This window comes from Podarcis erhardii (genome assembly GCF_964252035.2).
Source record: "Podarcis erhardii genome assembly, chromosome: 14".
Classification (NCBI taxonomy): Eukaryota; Metazoa; Chordata; class Lepidosauria; order Squamata; family Lacertidae; genus Podarcis; species Podarcis erhardii.
This window is the reverse complement of record NC_138503.1, coordinates 17,520,792-17,538,038: the sequence shown is the minus strand read 5'-3', so window position 1 is coordinate 17,538,038 and position 17,247 is coordinate 17,520,792. Positions and strand designations below refer to the sequence as shown.

General features: G+C 42.8%; 2 protein-coding genes across 6 annotated transcripts in view; both read left to right on the top strand.

Moving 5' to 3' along the window:
• The window catches only part of CEMIP (cell migration inducing hyaluronidase 1), a 172,905-nt gene that overhangs the window by 19,645 nt on the left and 136,013 nt on the right, over nucleotides 1-17,247 (top strand). The gene's annotated exons all lie outside the window — the stretch shown is intronic.
• The window catches only part of LOC309328603 (cell surface hyaluronidase CEMIP2-like), a 101,927-nt gene that overhangs the window by 39,164 nt on the left and 45,516 nt on the right, over nucleotides 1-17,247 (top strand). For all 3 annotated transcript variants that reach the window (XM_081838675.1, XM_081838676.1, XM_081838677.1), the window contains 4 exons: nucleotides 224-355; nucleotides 1,574-1,609; nucleotides 3,118-3,270; nucleotides 14,594-14,771. In XM_081838675.1, coding sequence (XP_081694801.1) covers nucleotides 224-355; nucleotides 1,574-1,609; nucleotides 3,118-3,270; nucleotides 14,594-14,771 — 499 coding nt within the window. The remainder of the gene's footprint in view (nucleotides 1-223; nucleotides 356-1,573; nucleotides 1,610-3,117; nucleotides 3,271-14,593; nucleotides 14,772-17,247) is intronic.

The following is a 17,247-nucleotide window of genomic DNA, read 5'->3' as shown; positions in this document are numbered from 1 at the left end:
CCATGCAAGTACCATATGCAGTAACATAAGCTTAGTTTGCATTGTTGAAGGCGTTCCAAAGTACGTTTTTATGTGGCCAAAATTGCTGGAAGACTGGAGCTTTGTTTCAGTTCAAGTATTTTGGGAGCATGGATGGTGGTTTTTTTATTGATGCTTCCCCCTCATGTCTCTGATTTCCCATTCTTCTGGGCTCTTAGTGATCTGACTCGATTCTTTGCCCCAGATTCCGTCCGCATCAGGATGCCGACCCTGCGAAGCCAAGGGTTCCCGCTCTCATCGATGGCCTTGTTGCTTTCAAAAATAATGACCATGGAGCCTGGGCTAGGGGAGGAGACATTGTCTTCCGCAACTGTGGGTAGGTGTCTTCAGAACACCAGGCTTGTTCCTGTCTGCCGCGTTAAAATTAAGTTACTCGGCCACTTCGATCTGTGTAACTGGCACTGTTGCCTGGTCCCAACAATCCTCATTCCGCAGTTGTGACTAATTGATCTTTTACCTACACTCTGAAATTAGATCAATTTTGCTGCACTCTTTTCGGCACCTGTTTAAAATATTTTTATTTAAGCAAGCCTATCCAGACACTAAAGGACGTGGGTGGCGCTGTGGGTTAAACCACAGAGCTTAGGACTTGTCGATCAGAAGGTTGGCAGTTCAAATCTCCGTGATGGGGTGAGCTCCCGTTGCTTGGTCCCTGCTCCTGCCAACCTAGCAGTTTGAAAGCACGTCCAAGTGCAAGTAGATAACTAGGTACCACTCCGGCGGGAAGGTAAACAGCATTTCCGTGCGCTGCTCTGGTTCGCCCGAAGCGGCTTAGTCATGCTGGCCACATGACCCAGAAGCTGTACGCTGGCTCCCTTGGCCAATAAAGCGAGATGAGCACCGCAACCCCAGAGTTGGTCACGACTGGACCTAATGGTGAGGGGTCCCTTTACCTTTACCTTTATCCAGACACTTGGATTTTATGATGCAATTTAGTCTTTTTTTGATAGCTAAATTTAATTATTTAAAAAATATTTTTACAGTGGTACCTTGGTTGTCAAACCTAATCCGTTCCGGGAGTCCGTTTGACTCCTGAAACCGTTCAAAAACCAAGCTGAAGCTTCTGATTGGCTGCAGGAACTTCTTGCACTCAAACGGAAGCCATGTCGGATGTTCGGCTTCCAAAAAACGTTCGCAAACCGGAACACTCACTTCTGCGTATGTGGCATTGGGGAGCCGATTTGTTCGACAACTAAGCTGTTTGACAACCAAGGTACCACTGTGCTTGTTTTTAACTGGTTTTATTGATAATTTAAATATTTCTTGTAAACTAATCATGGGTTTTGTGACAATCTAGCGGTATATGAAATTTGTCAAACAAATAAAATGAAGGATGTTGGTTTGCGTTTTCAATTGCTTGTGCACTGCTATGGAGACGATTGTGCCCTAAAGGGTGTTCTGTGAACCTGTAAATAAATCAATGACTCTGTAAGGGGTTTTTTTTGTGCCGGGGTGTGTGTGTGGGGGGGGGGGAGAAAGTAGCATTTTGCATTCCCTCAAACTTACCCTTTCGTATGTTTTCTCCACTTCCTAGCTTTGCAGACAACGGGATCGGACTCACTTTAGCCAGGTAAGTTGCCCTTTCTTAATAGAGGCATATTTGTAAGGAACCAGTGCTTTCTAGTAATAGGTGGTAGAGGGTCTCTTAATGCAAGGGTGGGGCTGTGGCTCTTCAGATGTTGTGGACCACAGCTCCCATCAGCCCTATCAACTGGCCATGCTGGTGTGGATTGATGGGAGTCCGCCAACATCTGGAGGACCAGAGGTTCTGCCTGTATCTTGCCATAGCTAACAGCCATTGATGGATCTACCCTAAGTGAACTGGGTAGACTTTTCAAAACAAACAAACAAACAAACAAACAAACAAACAAACAAACAAACAAACCCCTTCATATATTACACACTGAGCAAACAAATCTCTTGGTCAGCCCAGAATTTATTTCCTTTTAGTTTCATTGGATGCCCCACCATTTTACGGAGGGAGAAAAACTTCTTTTTATCAGCTGCCACCTTTGTAAGTCTCTCTCATCTAAGTTGATGCTAATGACCCCTCTCTCTGGCTGCCTTGAGACACTGGAGTGTTGCTACTGGTTAGAGTAACTCATGGATGGGAAACTTGTGGCTCTGCAGATGTTTTGGGATTCCAACTCCTGTCAGATGCAGGTGGCGCAGCCAGTGGTCAGCAGTGATGGGAGAGGCATGGAGCAATATCTGGACGGGCCGCAGATTCTCCTGCCCTGTGGTAGATGGTACTGGGCTAGATGCAAGCCAACTCTGAGCTGGTTTAAGGCAGTTTTCTGTATCCCTGCAAATGATAAAGCATATACAGTGGTACCTCGGGTTAAGTACTTAATTCTTTCCAGAGGTCCGTTCTTAACCTGAAACTGTTCTCAACCTGAAGCACCACTTTAGCTAATGGGGCCTCCTGCTGCTGCCGTGCCACCAGAGCACGATTTCTGTTCTCATCCTGAAGCAACGCACTTAACCTGAGGTACTATGTCTGGGTTAGCGGAGTCTGTAACCTGAAGCGTATGTAACCTGAAGTGTATGTAACCCGAGGTACCACTGTAAGCTGCTTCATACTAGTTGAGACCATTGTTCTACACAGCTCAGTACTGCCTACACTGACTGACAGTGGCTCTCTGGTGTGTCAGACAGGAGATTTCCCCAGCCCTACCTGGAGATGTCGAGAGATTGAACCAGGATCCTTCAGCATATGAAACAGATGCTCTGTTACTGAACTACACCCCTTCCCCTAAATGATTTAGCTTTTCTTCAAGAAAGAAGGTTTTTCAGGGTCTTGGATCATTTCCGTCAGTGTTTCCCACACTTGGACTTGTTTTTGGACTACAACTCCCATCACCCCTAGCTGGCAAGACCAGTGGTCAGGGATGATGGGAATTGTAGTCTGGGGGGGAGCTGGACATCCAAGTTTGGGAAACCCCAAATTAGGTTGTCCCTTTCCTGTTACCTATTTTCAACACAGCTACACCTGTGCTGGCAAAATATTTTTGGACTGCGCTAATACTTGCCATCTGATTTTTGTGTGTTTCTTTGTCCGTGTTCATCTAATTATAGCGATGGAACTTTCCCCATCGACGAAGGCTGCAGCCTGGAAGTGACTCATTCCATCTTTGTTGGCGAGAGCAACAATGTTGGCTCTCAGGGAGGACAAAACAGCTACTGGGGGAAAGGAGCTGGCGGAGAATATAGGACACTGCCCCGAAACAAGTAGGTTATTCACGGATCGTGTCTTCCTTTGGAGGTGAATTGGCATGTGATTTGGTACACAAGTTTTTCCAGAAAAGGGACTAATGCATCGTGGATGCTTTCAAAAATTATAATGATTATAATGATGAGGAGACTGTTGGTGGGTGGTGGCCCTGGGGGCAGCAACACCTGCGCCGTTCCTATTGGTGGAGGTTGGAGAAACATCTGGCAGTGGGGAATGGGAATCAAGGGATGCTGTAGCTTAGGGGTAGAGCATCTACTTTGCAAAAAAACCAAACCATAAACCAAAATTTAAAACACCACAGTCACTGGATTAGGGCAGGGTGAACCTGGGCCCTGCCCCCTAGCCCAGATGGAAAGGGCCTTCCGGGGAGCGGCCTTCAGCACTTACAGCCGGTAGGTGTCTCTCCAGGCTCCCAGGAGTCACTGAAGTAGGGCAGGATGACCCTGGGCCCCACCCCCTGGGCTAGATGGAAAGGGCCTTCCAGGGAGTGGTTAACACAATGTGAGGAACATTAAAGTACAATAAATCAATATTTGGTTTCTTAACTACATTAGTTCATCAGCCAGGTGAGGGGGCACGCCCCTGACCAAATGCACATTTTTAGTTTGCGCCAAAACTAAGAACCGCACCTGAGAGGGAAGGGGATTCCAGAATTGGGGAGCTACTATTGAGAATACTCTCTCGTGAGTTGCCATGGACCATATTCTCAGAGGACTGTGGCATCATGAGGGCATTCATAGATCTTTGAATTCCAAGCAGGTGTATAAGGGAGAGGTGGTCTTTCTGGCTCCTGGGGTGTCCAGAGTACATTGTCAGGCAGTACATTGACTTACCTGCTACTGTTTTCTCTCAAGATTCTATCACCTCAGTATCTTGTGTGAAGAGATGTTTGTTTAAAAACATCGTCATGTAAAAATTGTGCCCCATACCAGAACAGAACACCTCGGGGGGGGGGGGGAGAGACCCTATCTCACTGGTCATCTTCTCTGAGGCAATTATTTTTAACATGGGGTGCTTTAAGACATTTGACTTTCTCTTTCAGATCTGAGGGGGTATGGTCTTGTGAGAAGACTAGGCTGCTCTTTCCAGCGAATATTTGAATTAGTCAAACTTGGGGAAAGATTATAGATGGATTGTCCTCTAAACAGTTTAGCCCTCCAACTGTGCCGCATGTGGACGTTGGAGCTTAGAGTTCAACAAGTGGGACTCTGCAACAAGAGCTATAGATTTAAAGTGCTGTGACACCGCTTCAAGTAGTCATGGCTTCCCCTGAAGAATTCTGGGAGATGTAGTTTGTTAAGGGTGTTGAGAGTTGTTAGGAGACCCCTCTCCCCCTCCCTAAACTACAATTCCCAGAGTTCCCTGTGAAGAGGGATTGATGAAACTACTCTGGGGGCAGAACAGTGGACTCTGAGCATCTCACAGCACCCTTAACAAACCACAGTTCCCAGTACAGATGGGGCACATTTGAGTGGTGGAGGTGTCTGGTTGATAGGGTGTGAAAAGCTGTAGAGGACCATGCCTCAATAAATTGCAATAGTCTTTTGTCACGCGGAAAAGAAAGATAAATAGCCATAGATAAAATTTGTACAATACGTTAACTGTAGATGAGGGAATTAAGTTGGCATGTATTCAGGAAGCAGAATGAGGAAGGCGGGAACTTGCCAAAAGAGAAGGAGAGAGGATCTCCAAGATGTGTACGTGTGTATGTGCTAACGGAGCAGAACAAGGGAGGGAAGTGTTGTAAAAGTCAAACCAAACTGAAAGCAAGAATAACAAGCTAATAAACAAAGCTGTGAACAGATGCACAATCGCTGAGTAGAAACAAGAAGGAAATGTAGAAAACAGAGTTTTGAGAGCATTACTGAAGCGTATTATACTGGACCGGTTTGCCCGTAACACTAAGGCAGACCACAGCTTGGTGAAAATGAAGAAACTTTTAGGCTCCTAGGAAGGAGATTACAGCTGCTTTGCTGCTCCTCAGACATATTGGTTCTGTGCTGAGCTAAACTGTGGTTTGACTTGGTATGTCATTGGGACCCTCTTTCCAAACAAAGCAGAAGTTTTAAACCGTAAGACAAATCTTGGTTCCAACTTTTGGTTTGGAGAAATCTAAACCACGAGCCTGGGTCTGAATAGCATGTTAAGACAAGCCATAGCTTAGCTCAGTGCAGTCTAAGCCACGGTTTGGCTGACGTGCAAATGAAGTTGTGTGTGCTTAAAGGGGGCATTTTAGAACGCTGAACCACCTGTATAAAAACTGACATGTGTTTGTCTGTGTTGCTTAGCCATGTCCGAAATGCTTGAGAAAGACGGCCAGAGCCTGGCATGCTGTTCAAAATGCAGGGGCTCCATTCAGAGTGGCAAAAGAGCCAGCAAGACATAGTAGTTACAGTGTTGAACTGGGACTGGAGAAACCAGGGTTCAAGTCCCCATTTGGCCACAAGGCTCCTATAGTGTGACCTTGGGCCTAGTCACTGTCTCTTTTTTTTTTTTAAAAAAATAATTTTTATTAATTTTCATAAAACCAAAAAACACACAAATAAACAACACATGACTTCCCCCCGCCTCCCCTTCACTGCACCCCTGTTTCAGAAATTTTTAGCAATCCTTCATTCCTTTTCAATATTTCGTTTCCCTCAAAATTTTCTTAACTTAACTATTTACAGCTATAGTTCTTTATTTCTTGACCCTTAACATTTTATCAGTCCGAAATTTTGCAACAGTTCTTAAGATATAGTTTAAATTTTTTCCAGTCTTCTTCCACCGTCTCTCTCCTTTGATCACGGATTCTGCCGGTCATCTCTGCCAGTCCCATAAATTCAGTCACCTTCGTCTGCCATTCTTCCAGAGTAGGTAATTCTTGCATCTTCCAATACTTTGCCAGGAGAATTCTTGCTGCTGTGGTTGCGTACATAAAAAAGGTTTTATCTTTCTTTGGTACCAATTGGCCGACCATGCCCAAGAGAAAAGCCTCCGGTTTCTTTGCAAATGTCCACTTAAGGACTTTCTTAATTTCATTATAGATCATTTCCCAGTAGGCTTTAACCTTTGGGCAGGTCCACCAAAGATGATAGAAAGTTCCTTCGCATTCATTACATTTCCAGCATTTATTATTGGGCAAATGATATATCTTTGCAAGCTTGACTGGAGTCATGTACCACCTATAGATCATTTTCATTATGTTTTCTTTCAAGGCACTACATGCCGTAAATTTAAGGCCTGTGGTCCATAACTGCTCCCAGTCAGCAAACATAATATCATGACCAACATCTTGTGCCCACTTATCTAGAATGTATAACTTGCTGCTAAAATGGAATACACAAGACGAAATGGTTAAATCGGCTATGATAAAATGGGCTCAGGACATTGGGCATAACATGTTTGAGGACTGGGAAAGGTTGTGGACTACTGGGCTGAACTTCACTGCATGTAATGCTCTGAAGGAAAATGTAATGAAAATGATATATAGATGGTACATGACCCCAGTTAAACTTGCCAAAATATACCATTCGTCTGACAATAAATGTTGGAAATGTAAAGAAAATGAAGGAACATTCTTTCACCTCTGGTGGACATGCCCTAAGGTGAAGGCCTTCTGGGAAATGATATATAATGAGTTGAAAAAGGTATTTAAGTATACCTTCACTAAGAAACCAGAGGCCTTCCTTCTGGGTATTGTCGGCCAGAGGGTGTTAAAGAAGGATCGAACATTTTTCATGTATGCAACAACGGCAGCAAGGATTCTCATCGCAAAAAATTGGAAAACTCAAGATTTACCCACACTGGAAGAGTGGCAGATGCAGCTGATGGACTATATGCAACTGGCCGAGATGACTGGCAGAATCCGAGATCTGGGAGAAGAAAAGATGGAGGAAGACTGGGAGAAATTCAAGATGTATCTACAAAAACATTGTAATTTGTTTGAATGTTAAGAAGGATGCTAGATTATAAAAAATTGGCCACCACTAAACTAGATTTAAATTTGATGCTAAGTGAGATTAAAGAAAATATAAAAATTTTATTGGAAAAAGTGCTAGATTATATTTGAATGTGTGGACATGAGACTGTAAACAAGTTGATAATTTGTTTGGAAAAATTTTTTTAACGACGTAAATGGGAGAGGGGGACGTGAGGGAGTCCAAAGAAGCGAAGAATTTGTTGCGATAGAAGCAAGATTGTTTTATGTGTGCATTTTATATCTAAAAAAACCTTAATAAATATTTTTTTTAAAAAAAAAAAAACATCTTGTGCCCACTTAATCATAGCTGATTTAACTGTTTCATCCTGTGTATTCCATTTCAGCAGCAAGTTATACATTTTAGACAAATTCTTAATATTGGTCTCTAACAGTTCTGTTTCCAATTTTGACCTCTCTTTCTGAAATCCTAATTTCTTGTCCTGCTTAAAAGTCTCATTTATCTGATAATAATGTAACCAGTCTCGAACTTTGGATTTTAATTTCTCAAAGCTCTGTAATTTGACTTTTTCACCATCATACTCTATAATTTCACTATATTTTGGCCAATTTGAATCCATATTAAGTTTTTTAACTGCTCTAGCTTCCATTGGTGACAACCATCTGGGTGTTTTATTTTCCAACAAATCCTTATATCGATTCCAAACATTATATAAAGCTTTCCTGACAATATGATTTTTAAAGCCTTTATAGATCTTTGCCTTGTCATACCATAAATATGCATGCCAGCCAAAATTGTTATCATACCCTTCCAAATCTAAAATATCTGTGTCTTCAAGAAGTAGCCATTGCTTCAGCCAGCAGAAAGCTGCTGCTTCATAATAGAGTCTTAAGTCCGGCAGCGCAAAACCCCCCCTTTCTTTTGCATCAGTTAAAATCTTAAATTTTATTCTGGGTTTTTTGCCCTGCCAGACAAATTTTGATATATCTTTCTGCCACTTCTTGAAACAATCCATCTTATCTATAATTTGTAGTGTCTGGAACAAAAACAACAATCTCGGCAATACATTCATCTTAATAACAGCAATTCGGCCTAACAAGGATAATCTCAATCTAGACCATGTGTCAAAATCTTTCTTCACTTCCGACCAACATTTCTCATAGTTGTCTTTAAACAAATTCATATTTTTAGATGTTAAATTCACCCCTAGATATTTCACCTTTTTTGTTATCTCCAAGCCAGTTTCTCTTTGAAAACTATCTTTTTCCCCCATCGTTAGATTTTTTTCCAGTACCTTTGTCTTTTGTTTGTTTAATTTAAAACCAGCCACCTGACCAAATATTTCAATTAACTCTAAAACTCTTTTTGTACTGGCTCCTGGCTGTTGTAAAGTCAAAACTAGATCATCTGCAAATGCTCTTAACTTATATTGTTTAGCTCCGAGGTGTATTCCTTCAACCAGCTGGTCCCTTCTAATCATATTCAACAACACCTCCAGGACCGATATAAACAATAGAGGGGATATTGGGCAACCCTGTCGTGTCCCTTTTTCTATTGGAATTTCATCCATGACTACACCATTCACAATTAATTTAGCTTTTTGCTCTGAATATATTGCACCTATACCGTTTTCAAAGTTTTGGCCTACCCCCATCCCATGGAGATTCCTCTTCATAAAACTCCAAGAGATATTGTCAAAGGCTTTCTCCGCGTCCACAAAAATTAAAACTGCTTTTCTATTTATATCAGTCTCCAGTAGTTCCAAAATATCTATAATATTCCTTACATTATCTGACATATGTCTCCCTGGGAGAAAGCCTGTTTGATCTTTATGAATCTCCTCTAACAACACTTTTTTAAATCTTTTTGCTAAAATGTCTGCAAAAAATTTATAATCCACATTTAAGAGTGATATAGGGCGGTAGTTCTTAACTTGATGTTTCTCAGTTTCTGTCTTCGGTATAAGTGAGATGAATGCTTCTTTCCACGATTCGGGAGCCTTTTTCCCCTCCAAAATTTGGTTACACACTTCTTTCAGTGGTTGTATTAACCATTCCTTCATTTCTTTATAATATCTTGCCGTCAGTCCATCTGGCCCTGGTGATTTTCCTAATTGCATATTCTGGATGGCACCCTCGATTTCCTGATTCGTAATTTTTTCATTTAAACTCCTCTTATTTTTTTCCGAGATCTTTGATAGTCCATATTTTTTAATAAATTCTTCTATCTCTTGTTCATCTTTTGGCCCTTGTGCATATAATTTCTTAAAGAAACTTTGAAAACAATTACTAATTTCATTTGGTTTATTTATAAATTTTCCCTCTACTTCAAGGGACGTCACAGTGTTCAGCTTTTGTCTCTTTTTCAATTGCCATGACAGCAATTTCCCACATTTGTCAGCTGATTCAAAAGTTTTTTGCCTCATTTGTTTTATTTTCCATTCTATTTCTTGGTTCATCAGTTCCATGTATTGGGTCTGGTAGTATTTTATTTCTCTTAGAGTCTCCTGAGATTTTGGTTTTGACCTCAGTTTCTTCTCTCCTTCTTTCATCTGATTCCAAATTTTTTCTTTCTTCTCATTCTGTTGTTTCCTTTTTATCAAATTTTGTTGAATTAGGAAACCACGCATGACAGCCTTACTTGCGTCCCATATTATTCTTCTTTCCAGGTCTGTTCCTAGATTTATTTCAAAGTAATCTTTCAGAGTCTTTTGGGCCTTTTTTACAATTGCTTCATCTCTAAAAAGGGTGTCATTCATTCTCCATCTAAAAGTTCCAGCTGTTGTCAATTTCATTTCCATCTTTACTGCATTATGATCAGAGCAAGTTTTTGGGCAGATTTCTGTATTTTTTGTGATAGTTCAGAACTTAACTGGTTAAGTGTTCTGAGGTGTGCGTCACTTTCCGACGTCAGCTATGGAAGCTGGGAGGAGTCTGGGAGGAGTCTGTATTCTTGTTGTTCTCTCTGTGTGTCTTGAGAGAGACGGACATGTTTTAACATGGCTGAAAGGAGCCCTGGTCTTTTATGGGCTGAAATGTTCCAATAAAGTGCTGTAAATAGACGAATCTGTCTGTGTATGCTTGCATGGAGCAAGGGAGAAAAAGACTGTTTTACACCGCTGTATGCTACTCTGCTAAGCCGTGGCCAAAGAGACAGCAGACTTTGGTGCGCAGCTAGAAGGAAGCGTGCCGGACGCTGCAAATGACTGATTGGGATCGTAAAGCTATCAGAGGCCACGGCTCAACGGTCAAGCTCCGAAGATCGTTATCTCTGACATTTTTAACCCTTGGTGCCAGATTACTAGAGATCCATATTTGGTCAATCCTGGTCCATGTCATTTTTGCTTCAGAGAAGAAGGTCCCCTCTCTTTCCAGAGGATTCCTTATTCTCCAAATGTCAATCAAGTCCATTGTGTCAGTCAGTTCAAAAAAAGTCTTTGGAAGTCTCCCATCCTTAGAAATTACTTGTCTTTGAGCTTTATCCATGTTTGTGGAGACAACTCCATTCATATCGCCCATCATTATAATTTTATAGTCCATAAAATCGGTTAATGTCTCATGCAACTTCTTGAAAAACTCAGCCTTCCCCTCATTAGGTGCATAAATACCTACAATCAAAATTTTTTCTCCTTGCATTTGAATTTCCACTGCCAGAAATCTTCCTTGTTCATCCTTGAAAATCATTTTTGGTTCCCATTTCTCCTTAACATAGATCACCACTCCTCTTTTCTTAACCTTATCTGAGGAAATAAATTCCAGTCCTAATCTTTTATTTGTCAAAAGTTTTCTATGTATTCTGGCAATATGAGTTTCTTGCAAACATATTATGTCTAATTGCTCTTTCTTTAATATATGAAACACTTGAGTCCTTTTTCGGGGATGGTTAAGACCATTGCAGTTCCAACTCAGAAGTTGCAGAGACATATTTGTTATTGGGTGTCTTTTCCACCAACTGCTCCAAGTTCTTGTTCCTGATCAGTCGGTGCTGGAGTCAGTCCAAATGATAAGTTTGCAATATCCGGTATTTCCCTCTCACTCACGGTTCCTTTCTGAAAGTCCTCAAAATTTCTCTCCAGAAAATGTTCCTTATCTTGGATTGTTTTTATTTTAATTTTCTTCCCTTTAAAGTTAAAGGACAACCCTTGTGGGAACTCCCATCTGAATGGGGTGTTGTTTTGTTTCAGCAAGTCCACTAAGTCTTACTCCCAAAAAATATTTAGGAATATCTTTGTAAATCTGTATTTGAGAATTCTTAATAATCAGTGCCTTCTGGAAATGTAGGTTCAATATTTTATCTCTTTCTTCCTTGGATCTTAAAGTGATTAAACAATCCCTTGGTTTCTTGCCTTGCTTCCTGCCAATCCGGAAGGCTGTAGTTATTACAAATTCATCTTCTTCTCCTTCTAATTCATCAGTCCAAAATTCTTGAAATTTGTCTGTGAGAAATTCCCCAAGGTTGCCCTCTTCCTCCTCTGGTACCAGTCTCAATTTCAGATTCTTGCCTTTCCTCTCCAGTTCCATAAGAGCTAAGGTTGCATCATGTTCATGTACCTTCTTTACAATAGGTACAAATTTTCCCTTGACTTCCTCGGCAGTAATTTTAGCAGTCTCGTCTATTTTCCTTGTTTCCGTACTTTCTTGTATTAAACGATTTATAGACTCTGTGTTAGACGATATTGTCGTTGTATTCAAGTCCAATCTTGTTGTTAATTCTGTCAATTTCTTAGAGTTCTCTGTAGATTGCTTAGTGAGTACTTCTAAAGATTGATTTATTTTGAGCAGTGCCTGTGTCATAGAATCCATTGATGCTGTTGTTACTTTTTCTTGTCCAGCTGCTGCTCCTGATATAGAGCTTCTTTTCTGAGCCTGCTTTTGAGCTTGCTTTGTTTTGCTTCTTGTTGATATTTCATCCAGTGGCGTGCTCATAACTCAAGGTCGTTCCCACAGGAAGATTGCAAGTGGAAAAACCCAGTTCTTGCCTCAGTACTGCAGTCTTTCTTTTAATCCTCTAGAGGGGGAAATTGTATCCAAGCAGGAATAACAAAGAAACAGGGAAGCAAGTAGCCATACAATGTCCCAAAGGAGATAAAATCCAACCCAAAGTCCTACTTTGTTGCCATTTAAAAATCTGGGTCTGCCAAGTAAAGTCCCGTTACTATGTTTCAAATATAGTCTTACTTTATATCCGTAGTCCTCTCTTTTTTGACAGTTCGTTTCTAGGCGCTCACCGCTCAGGCAGCCTGATCAAAGGTATCGGCAGCGGAGAGTTTCCCTTTCAAAGCTTACTTCTTCTAGCGGGTTAGATTAAGCCAAATTTTCCTTCCCCCCTACTCCCGCTCCGTGGGGGGAAGGTCTTTTCAATGTCGGGGTTTAGCAAAGTTCAAATAAAGCGTTCCCTTTAAATACAGCTAGCTCTTTTCATTGCTGCGTTAATCGTGCAGTTCCGGGAGGCTGACTTCCTTAATTTTGCCTTTCCCGTTTTCAGCCGAATCTTCTTAAAAATAGTCCTTTTCAAATATTTTGTAATTCCTACTCACAGGTTTTGTTGCCAATCGGTAATTTTCAGGAAGGAATCGGCGCTCTCCGTCAATGGCGACGCGGCTTCGCTCCACGAGCTGGGTTGCGATCCTCAGCACCGCACTCACACCCGATGCCGCTCCGGAGCCTTTAAAAAGGCTCCTTCGCAATACCGGGGGGTGCAAAGGTGCCCACCGAATCTCCTTGTTCACAGGCTTCAGCACCTGTGATTTTAGGGGTCCCCCGCTCGCCGTAGCGGGTCAGACCCGAACCCGTGGAGCAGTCCTGCCTCGGAGCTCAAGGCAAAGACCGCCATTAAGACGCTGGCGCCGACCGGAAGTCTCCCTAGTCACTGTCTCTCAGCCTAACCTTCCTCACAGAGTTGTTATAAAAGTGGACGGGAGCAGTAAGAGCAATGTATGTTACATTCTTTTGTGGTTTTATATCATAAACTGCCCTGTAATCCTCGTATGAAAGGCATTATAGAAATTTAATAGACAAAATAAATGTAGGGAAAAATTCAGTACAAGTAGTCAAACATGCTCTATGTGTTGAATGACCATGTGAAGTGAATTTGAGGGCAAGTGGCAGCTACAAATTTGGAGTTAGTGAGTAAGGGGCAGTTCGTACAGGTGGACTCCACCTGACTGGAGAATCCTGATTGGCCAGGGTTGCCCAATCAGGTGGGGAAACCCTACAGATGCTGTTGTTGTATGTTCATAGAGGCCCTTTCTCACTTACACTGGGTGAGCTGCTGGAGGAGGCATGGCCAGCAGACACCTGACTAAGGAAGGGGCAGAAATTTGATTTGATTTGCATTCATAGCCAAACCCACCCTAATTCACACTTTTTGGGGGTGGGGAATGCAATAACTGAAACACAGCCATCCATCGAAATTTGCTCTTCTCTGAATTTTGCAGTGTAGTTCTCCCAACTGGGTAATGTGTTCACAAATCCATGCATTAAAGCGTGCATTAAGATGCCATTGATTAATGAAAGTACCGTACAAATATGTATTATTCTTTGGAAAATTTGTCTGCAAAAATGTGTATAGTAGGCAAGATTGCATACAAACGTTCATATACAAGTGACCATTTTACGCAGGAGTTCTCTTTCTGGCCCCCATTCGGGTTGGCGGAGCATGCATAAGCCCATCTTGCCCTGTTACAACCCTTTATGCCCCAGCCCGCTCCATTAAACCTTTGTTCTGCCGCCTTCTGGGTCCAAAAGAACCAATGTGTCGGTGGTCCTGTGCAAAATGGCCGCCACCCATATTGCCAAAAAATTGCACGAAAATGCTGATGAATTTTCATGAGGACTTTTTTTAAAAAATGCAAAGTGATGTGAGGAACTGAAAATTGGGAAACCAAGAGAAACCAGAACTGACAGATTTGTCTATTCCTACATATACAGTGGAACCTTGGGTTGCGAACGTGATCCGTGCAGGAGGCACGTTCGCAACCCACAGCATTTGCAACCTGCAGTGCTGTGTCTGCGCACACGTGTGATGCGATTTGGTGCTTCTGCGCATGCGGAAAGTGTGATTTAGCGTTTCTGCGCATGCGCGAGTGTGCCGAAACCCGGAAGTAAACCGTTTCTGTACTTCCGGGTTTTGGCGCATCCGTAACCTGAAAACGCGTAACCCGAAGAGTCTGTAATCCGAGGTACCACTGTAAAGGCTATCATTTGAACCCCTCTTATCTGCTAAATTAATCTGCCTTGCACAATTCTTGGAAGAGGAAATGAGAGAGTCTTATTTAGTGAGCCCCCCGGGAGGGTAAATAAAATCTGATAAACGATAAAATGGAAGTAACACATTTCAGAAAGAGCTAAAAACCCATGTTCCCCACCCCTTCTTGCTTTCGTTTCTGTAACTTTCATAGGACGTTTCCAATCCGTGGCTTCCAGATATACGACGGTCCTGTCCGGCTGACGAAATGCACTTTTAGAAAGTTTACTCCTACTGTGGACAGGCACTCAAGCGCCATTGGCTTTTTCATGAAGAATGCCTGGCAGATAAGTCCTCAGAACAACGCCACGCTGGTCAGGATGGAGAGAAGCGTAAGTCAGGGGAGATGTTAACTGGTCCCATCTTCTTTTTGTGTGGGTTTGGCCATAGGGAATGTGCCTCTGCTTGATTCTCCTGTATGCATTTTATTTATTTAAACAATTTCTGTGCCTGCTTCTCACTTCCAAAGGAATCTCTGAGCCGTTTGCCACCTATTTTTAACAGTCAAACCGGCCTAGCGAGAGAGAGGCTGAAAGACCCCACAGTCCGGTCATTTAAACTTCCCCTGGGCGTGGTGCCAAGGGCCACAATTGGTCATTTGGTCCTGCACCCAGGGGAATGCCCCCTAATTCCTGCAGCCATTGGCCCATTTGGCGGCAGGAAGTCGATCCGGCTTGTGATAAGCCAGTTTACAAGGGAGGCCCGGGGCCTGCCTGCAAAGCCGTCCGCCCAATAAGGAGGCGAACGCACATCACAAAACATCAAATGCTGCAACTGAGAATCAAATACATATACCAGAATAATTAAAATTATTTATAGCTCGCTCATCGTGGTTAACACACTGTGAGGAACATTAAAGTACAATAAATCAATATTTGGTTTAAGTACAAATTACCGTCAGATCAAGCACTTTATTAACTACATTAGTATACATCAGCCAGGTGAGGGGGCATGGCTCTGGCCAAATGCACATTTTTAGTTTGCGCCAAAACTCCATTAGTGTTGCGTCAAAACTCAGAACCGCACCTGAGAGGGAAGGGCATTCCAGAATTGGGGTGCTACCATTAAGAATGCTCTCTTGTGAGTTGCCAAATTCCATATTCTCAGAGGACTGTGGCATCATGAGGGCATCTATAGATTTTGAATTCCAGGCAGGTGTATAAGGGAGAGGTGGTCTTTCTGGCTCCTGGGTTGTCCAGAGTACATTGTCAGGCAGAGTTTCCCTGGATTATGTTGGACTACAACTCCCATCATTCCCAGCCAACTTAGCCCAGTGGTCAGGCATGATATATAAGTTGTCATGCAACATCCACAGTTGAGGAACATTGGTGAGGACAACACTGAGCTAGAGGCACCACTGGTTGGACTTGTTGTAAGGCAGATTCCTGCATAGCATTTAGGTGCCTGACTAATGTTCCTAGTGCATGGTCAGCACTGATTATTAGGGTTCCTAATTTTTGTGTGTAAAGTTTAGGTGTGTCTTCTTCTTGCTTCCTTGTGGTGAAGGGAAGTTCTTTTGGCCTCCTGCCTTTCAGTGAATCACACACTTTGCAACTTGTTTAAACGTTGCCCGTTGAAGGTCAGACGGAGGGTGAGGAATTCATTCGGTTGCACCCTCCCGTAACCACATGGTGCTTGATAGCTGTGCAGAGCAAGTGTAAGAGGCTCTACTCTTGTAGGCCGCTTCTTGAAGATCACAAACTTTGCTTGAGTTGACTTGGACCAGAACTTCCCTTCACCACAAGGATGGCTCACTCTTCCTCATGCTCTCCTCTAGACATCTGGAGAAACTGAATGTGTCAGGGTGGAATCTTGTTTTGTGTTCCCTTGCTCAGCTTCATTTTAAGGTGCTTGGTGGGGGCATAGAAGCACAGAGTGCAAGGATGCCGATGAAGAAGCAATGTAGATGCAGGGTTCTGTAGATACAACAGAGGGTTTCAGCATCCACAGCATTTCCAACAAAGATGTGTGAGGAACCCTGTCTGGAACTGGGAAGAGTCACTGCCAGGCAAGACTAGGGATGGAGAACTTGTGGTTTTTGAGATGTTGGTCTACAACTCCCATTATCCTGTGATTATTGGCCATACTGGCTAGTGCTGATGGGTGTTAGTGTCTAACAGCATCTAGATGGCCATAAACTCCTCATCCAACGGGGCTTGGGCTGCAGATATTCGAGTTCAAGTTTCTCCTTTGCTACAAAGCTCACTGAGTAGCCTTTGGCCAAGTTGGTGCTTTCTCAGCTTAAATCGGCTTGCATGGTGGTTGTGAGGATCAAATCTTATTGTGTCTTTTGGAGCTCCTTGGTACCCTGAAGTGGGAAACTGTCAAGCAAACAGTGCAAGACTGCCATGTTTTGTCCGTTACATAACTCTTTAAAAATAGCATTGGGGAATGAGTGGCCCTTTGAATGTTGCTTGATCACAACTCCCACCATCCCTAAGAATTGGCCACGCTGGCTGGGGGTGGCCGATACTGAAATCCATCAACATCCAGGCTCCCTGGTCCCCCAAACTTGCTTTAAGAGCTATACAGTGGTACCTCTGGTTATGAACTTAATTCGTTCCAGAGGTCCGTTTTTAACCTGAAACTGTTCTTAACTAGAAGCGTGCTTTTGCTAATGGGGCCTCGATTTTCGTTCTCATCCTGGGGCAAAGATCTCAACTCGAGGTAACTCTTCCAGGTTAGCGGAGGTTGTAACCTGAGGCATTTGAAACTTGAGGTACCACTGCATAGCAGGTGGAAATTCATCAGATGCATTCTTTCCAGTGCAGAGACACAGTGATGGGAAGGCCGCACTTGTTGAATTTT